Raw genomic sequence first — 6,704 nt, forward strand, 5'->3', positions numbered from 1 at the left:
TAGATACATACATACATAGATACGTAGATATGATGGATGGATGGATGAATGGATGGATGGATAGATAGATAGATACATAGATACATACATATGATGGATGGATGGATGGATGGATGGATAGATGGATAGATAGGTAGATGATAGATAGATACATAGATACATAGATACATACATATGATGGATGGGTGGATGGATGGATGGATAGATAGATAGGTAGATGATAGATAGATATATAGATACATAGATACATACATATGATGGATGGGTGGATGGATGGATGGATAGATGGATAGACGGATAGACAGACATACAAATGATCGCCAAAAGTAAGCCTCAGTATCCTCAATGCCCCCCGCCCCCCTTGGCAATGCAGGTACTTGAGGGCAGTGTGTTGACTCCTACAGTGGCTGTCCAGAGACACCATCACTCTTTCCAGGATATGTTCCACTGAAATCAAGATTTTCTGACCCTGCCATTTATAAGGGCAGAAAAGTAGAGGGTGGGGGTTGGAGCCTGACCAATCGTGTTGAACACTCACAGTGCTTGTTCTGTTTTGCTTCAGATTCATGCCAGGACAAAAAGCTTTTCCCCAAATTTATTTTAATTTGTGGTATGGTTGCCTTGCTGACCGTGTCCCTTCTCCTTCTGTCTTTATGGAAAGTACGGAGGTAAGGATGACCCTTTGGTTTTTTTTTTTAAGTTTGTTTATTTAATTTGAGGGAGAGCAAGCACGGGTGGGAGAGAGACAGAGAGAGGGGAGAGAGAGAGAGAGACAGAGAGAGAGAGAGAGAATGCAAAGCAGGCTCTGAACTCGCTGAGCCCGATACGGGGCTCAATCCCAGGACCAAGAGATCATGACGGGAGCCGAAATCAAGAGCTGAGCCCAGACGTTCCACTGTGACATTTACAGGTGCAGGTGCCCCGGGGGGTGGGGGGGGTGCCTTCCTTGCTTCTTAGGATGAGGTTTCCATAGCAACAGCTGGGGGTCACACGTAGAGGAAGATACAGAACGATCCCGGAGCACTGAGGCCGGGTCTGTGCCGGGGGGTGGGTGGCACAACTCCGGAGAGTCCCCTCGGAACGTGCTACGGGGCAGAGACGCTGCGTCTAATTCTTGTGGGTGGCACATGACCTTTCCACCCAATCACTTCTGTTTTCCCAGCTTGAGTCGCTGATGTCCAAACACTTCTCTACCAGTGATGTGCTTGGGGTTTTATTGATTTATTAATATATTTTTTAACATTTATTTATTGCTGAGACACAAAGAGAGACAGAGCATGAGCAGGGGAGGGGCAGAGAGAGAGGGAGACACAGAATCCGAAGCAGGCTCCAGGCTCCGAGCTGTCAGTGCAGAGCCTGATGCAGGGGTTGGACTCATGAACCATGAGATCATGACGTGAGCCAAAGTCGGACGCTTAACTGACGGAGCCACCCAGGTGCCCCTGTTTGGTGTTTTAAATACAGACCTGGAATCACCCCCGAGGGAAAGTTAGGGTCTCACTTCCTGGAGCACATTAACACTTGGCACTATTTTCAAGGGGAGCCCCTACTTGCAGTGAGGACTAAAAAGTCAACTGTACTGGTATCTTAGGGTTCCTGTAACAAAGGAGCAAACAAGGAGAGGCTCCCACCACAGACATCTATCCCGTCTCAGTTCTGGAGGCTGGGAGGCTGAGATCCAGGCAGGGCTGAGGCTGGGAGTCTGAGATTCAGGCAGGGCTGAGGCTGGGAGTCTGAGATCCAGGCAGGGCCGAGGCTGGGAGTCTGAGATCCAGGCAGGGCTGAGGCCAGGAGTATGAGATCCAGGCAGGGCCAAGGTTGGGAGTCTGAGATCCAGGAGGGGCTGAGGCTGGGAGTCTGAGATCGAGGAGGGGCTGAGGCTGGGAGTCTGAGATCCAGGCAGGGCTGAGGCTGGATGGGTCTGAGATCCAGGGGGCGCTGAGGTGGGGAGTGTGCAGTCCGGGCAGGGCTGGAGGCCTAGAATCTGAGATCCAGGCAGGGCTGAAGCTTGGAGGTTGAGGTCCAGGCAGGTCTGAGCCTGGGAGGCTCAATCCAAGCAGGGCTGGAGGCTGGGGGCTGAGATCCAGGCAGGGCTGAGGCTGGGAGTCTGAGAGCCAGGTGTGGGCACAGTTGGTTTCTCCCGTGGTCTGTCTCCTTAGCATGTCAATTCCATCCTCTCCTTGTGTCCCTTCTGTCTGTGAGCACACCCATCCTTGTAATCGGTCTCTCTTTTTATAAAGCCACCAGTCATATTAGATTAGGATCATATCACATTACAACCTCTTAATTTCAGTGTCTGAGGGCCTGTGAATTAAAGTGACCAAAGGCAGGTTAACAGGAGAAAAGGCATATGTTTCTGTACTGATGGTATGATTTTCCGTGCACGCGGGATTCCCTGGGAGGAAATGAACACGCGAAGCAGCAGTTTGTCTGGGGAGCTCAGACACGACTTTAACAACGGGCTTGTGCACTAGTGGGTAGGCACAGGACAAGGTGTCCCGGAGCTCTAGGGCGGAAATTGTGGGAAGGAGACTAGAACACGAACAGAGCAAATTCATGGCGAGAAACGTCGTGTGTGTGGAAATTTGTTGCTGATAAAATTGGTCCTCTTCCTGGTGAAAAGTGGGGGTGGGGGGGCGCCTTTACAAATGAAAATTTCCGTCGCAAGCTGGGAAAGCGCTGCGTCAGACTTTAGGCAGCTGGGGAAGGGCAGGCGGCTCCCCCAGTGTCTCCTGGGTCTTAACTGCCACCAGGCCCCCCTCTTAGGACTGTTTCCACCAGTCAGTGTGTTCGTGGCCTTGAGCGAAACCGTGGTCCTGGGGTCCCACGCCGCCCGCCCGCCTGACCAGATCTCCTTGTGCGTTTCAGACTTCACAAGTGCCTCATGCCCAGCGTGCCCGATCCCAAGCTCACCTTCCCTGGGCTCTTTGAACTGCACCGGGGTAACTTCCAGGTAACTGCCCTCCCCCCATTTGTCTCCAAGCTCCTGCCCTGTCTCCAAGCCCTGCTGCGAGCGAGCGAGCGAGCGACCTCCCGAGACGCCCTCGAGGCTTTCCTGAACCCAGAGCCCACAGCGTGCTTGTTTTTCTCTTGCTCACGCACACGAGGTGCAGGCAGGCTCTCAGAGGGCGGCCTCTGCTCCAATCGGCCCCGGAGATCTGTGCCCTCTCGGGATTTTCCAGCCCAATCGACCCTCTGATCTCCCCAGGAAGTTGTGCTGTGAATATGTTACCTCTGAAAACAAACCATAGACTTCCGCTTTTAAAACGGTTTACGGCCGTTACTTCATTCACTTGAAAGAGGCTGGTGGGACTATGAGTGGGAGCTGCTGGGAATTGGGGGGAGGGGAGCAGCCCCCACCCTGGGGAGCTCAACACCAGTGGCTTGGCTTGTGCAGCACAATGAGTGAGCACTTTCCCGGCACGGCCCCCAAGCAGAGGCTTCAAACAACACAAACAAATCACCTCCTGTCTCCCAATTCTGCAGACCAGAGGCTGAGACCCAGGCAGGGTGGGGCTGCTGAGACCCAGGCAGGGTGGGGCTGCTGAGATCCAGGCAGGGCAGGACCACTGAGTTTCAGGAGAGGCAGGACCCCTGAGATCCAGAGGGGACAGGGCCGCTGAGGTCCAGGAGGGGCAGGGCCGCTGAGGTCCAGGAGGGGCAGGGCCGCTGCGACCCAGGCAGGGCAGGACCACTGAGATCCAGGCAGGGCTGTGCTGCCTCCAGAGTCTCCAGGGGAGGGTCCCTCCTCCTCTTCCAGCTTCTGGGGCTCCAGGCGTCCTTGGGCTCGTGGCCGCGTCCCTCCCGTCTCTGCCTCCGGCTTCACGGGGCCTCTCCTCTGTGTCTGTGTGTCCCCTTGTGTCTCTTACAAGGACACCTGCCATTGGCTTAGGGCCCCCCTGATCCCGGATGGACTCTTGTCAGATCCTTCCCTTCATCACATCTGCAAAGACCCTGTTTCACAAACAAGCTTCTGTATGGAGGCTGTGGGACTTCCACCTCCTCGAGGAGGCAGCTGAATTGCCAAACCCCTTAGATACAAGGGAGGAAGAACACAACAGGGGAAACCTCGTCCTCCACCCCTTAGTTTCTGTGTCCAGAACCTGCCAGCGAAACTCACAAAAGACAGATGAGCAGCAGACAAAATTTGTTTCGTGTGCACATGACTCTGGGGCGTCCCAGAAAAGGAGCATAAGCCCCAAAGAGGTGCTGAGACCCGCGGGCTCCCGCGGTGTTTTGGCCAAGCGTGATCAAGCGTGCGGAGGTGACAGGGCAGAGGAGAAGGGTGGGCGGGCGATGGAAGGGGAGTAGAAGATGCGTTGACGAATAGGGCGGGTTGAGTAAGCTGTGCTATTTGGACTTGAGCTTCGGGGGTGAGCAGGGCTGTGCTGCAGTTGTAAGGTCACCGTTCATTGGTTTGCGAGAGAGACAGAGAGCGTGAGCGGGGGAGGGGCAGAGAGCGAGGGAGACACAGAATCCGAAGCGGGTTCTGGGCTCCGAGCCGTCAGCACAGAGCCTGATGCAGGGGTTGAACCCACAGGGATCCGTGTGGCACATTCTGCCGACTGAGCCAGCCAGGCCCCCCCGCCGTTGGGCTCTGTGCTGACACAGGGGACGGACCTGGGACAGAGGTTGATACAACTGTTTAGAATCACAACATCCGCGCCCCCCCTGGACCCGCTCGCTGAGCAATCGTCCTGACGACAAGACCCCGCGAGACCCGCAAACAGAATCAAGTTCCAGAAGCGCCACCACGAAAGTCCTGTTTCTTGTCCTAACACGTGCAAAGAGCCGCACAGGGTTTAGAAACAGCCTCTGAGGCTGATGATGAGAGGCGGGTCTAAGAGCACCGTGGGCAGAGCTTAAAGATGCCAAACACAAACGAGAGGGTTTTGTGTTCCCCGGGGCTCCGCGTGTGCGCCCCAGGGAGGCTGCCCGGGGCCCTGGGATGCTCGGCCACAGGACCCTTGCACCAGCCCCGAGGCATTTCCTCGCACTCAAGATGCACTGTTTTATTATTCCCGCAGGAGTGGATCAAGGATACACAGAACGTGTCCCACGTGGCCAAGACGGAGGCCACGGAGCAGGAGTGTGTCCCCGAAGAGACCCTCGTTGTCCAGCTACAGAAGGCCGAGGCCGAGATGCCCATCGTGACGACCGGCCCGTTGTGCCCTCCAATGGAGGGGGAAGAGGCCTCCGGGGACGCCAGCCTGGTTGCGTGCCAGCCCCCACAAGGGGGCGAGGTGGTCTCTCTGGGGGGCTTCACGTTTGTGATGACTGACAACTCATACATGCTGTTATGAGGGGGTGCAAACTCAAAACCCAACATTGGGGCCTACATTGACATTATAGCATCTGAGGGACTCAGTACGACCACCAAGGGAACACCAACTATGCCAGCGTGTGTGGCGGGGGTGGGGGGCTCACTGAGAACCCTAACCGCCCAGCCAGGGCACTCCGTGTGTCAGCTTTCCCCCCACGCATGGTGGACAGGACTCCGTCTGTCGAGTGCTTCCTGTTTCCAGCTCACATGTGCCTGCGGCTGATGGTTTCCCATCCATCGCAAAGGACGCTGGCCAGGGCTCCCTGACGTCGTCTCCCTCCGTGCACGTCGCCCGCGTGCTGTTCCGACAACATTCACCGTCGTGAGCCCTTTGCGAGCCCTTTTGTTACGCAGCACACATGCCCCGCGAGCAAGCCACTCCGCTCCCGGTAAGGAAAGGAAGCCTGCTTTACGGATGCGAACGAGCCACGCGGCGCCTGCCCTCACACGCGAAAACACCCACTTGGCAACGACAGGACCGCGTTCTCCAGCAGAGTCCGTTTCTGTGGGCGTCCACACGCATGGTGTTGAGTCTGGATGCAGGTGGACCTTCGACCGGTTCCATCCTGCCCTTGAGGACATAGCGTGTTTTTCTTTTGTAATGGAAATGAAGGAAGGTTTATCACCCGAGCTTCAACCGCATAGATTATCGAGATCTTGGTTCTTTGGGCTGGTGGTGAGTCTATCTTGTCTGTCTGGGGTCTCTGCCTATTGCAGTAAATAAGTTTGGAGCTCGTGTGTGTGTGTGTGCGTGTGTGTGTTGGGGAAAACCTCTTTCCCACCCCGAAAACCCTCCGCGGATGCAAAGAAAAGAGTTTTATCACAGACCCTGCAGGAAACCACCTCACAGGCAACCCGCCCAGAGGTCACAGCGATAGAGTCTCACTGGCTCTTTCAGCTTCAAAGCACAAAACCCATTCCTGTTCTCAAAGGGAGTTTTGTCTAATCTTCAGCACTGACGTGGGTTTGCAGTTCGGAGCCACCACCCGGCTGGGGTCTGACGTCCAGGAGGGGCTGAGGCTGGGGGTCTGAGATCCAGGCAGGGCTGAGGCTGGGAGTCTGAGATGTAGGCAGGGCTGAGTCTGGGGGCCTGAGGTCCAGGCAAGGCTGAGTGTGGGGGTCTGAGATGCAGGCAGGGCTGAGGGTGAGGGTCTGAGATTCAAGCAGGGCTGAGGCTGGGAGTCTGAGGTCCAGGCAGGGCCAAGCATGGGGGTCTGAGACCCAGGCAGGGCCGAGGCTGGGGTCTGAGATCCAGGCAGGGCTGAGGCTGGGGTCTGAGATCCCGGTGGGGCTGAGCGTGGGAGGCTGAGGTCCAGGCAGGGCCGAGGCTGGGAGGCTGAGGTCCAGGCAGGGCCGAGGCTGGGAGGCTAAGATCCAGGCA

At 56.2% G+C, this 6,704-nt stretch overlaps 1 protein-coding gene across 1 annotated transcript in view; it reads left to right on the top strand.

Moving 5' to 3' along the window:
* Nucleotides 1–5,965, top strand: part of CRLF2 (cytokine receptor like factor 2) — a 19,547-nt gene extending 13,582 nt beyond the window's left edge. Inside the window, exons 6-8 of the mRNA XM_040460143.1 lie at nt 563–668; nt 2,869–2,953; nt 5,028–5,965. Coding sequence (XP_040316077.1) covers nt 563–668; nt 2,869–2,953; nt 5,028–5,303 — 467 coding nt within the window. The 3' untranslated portion in view covers nt 5,304–5,965. The remainder of the gene's footprint in view (nt 1–562; nt 669–2,868; nt 2,954–5,027) is intronic.
* The last annotated feature ends 739 nt before the right edge of the window (nt 5,966–6,704 follow it).

Source organism: Herpailurus yagouaroundi, unplaced genomic scaffold (genome assembly GCF_014898765.1).
Source record: "Herpailurus yagouaroundi ecotype Mexico unplaced genomic scaffold, PumYag 248, whole genome shotgun sequence".
In the NCBI taxonomy this organism is placed as follows: Eukaryota; Metazoa; Chordata; class Mammalia; order Carnivora; family Felidae; genus Herpailurus; species Herpailurus yagouaroundi.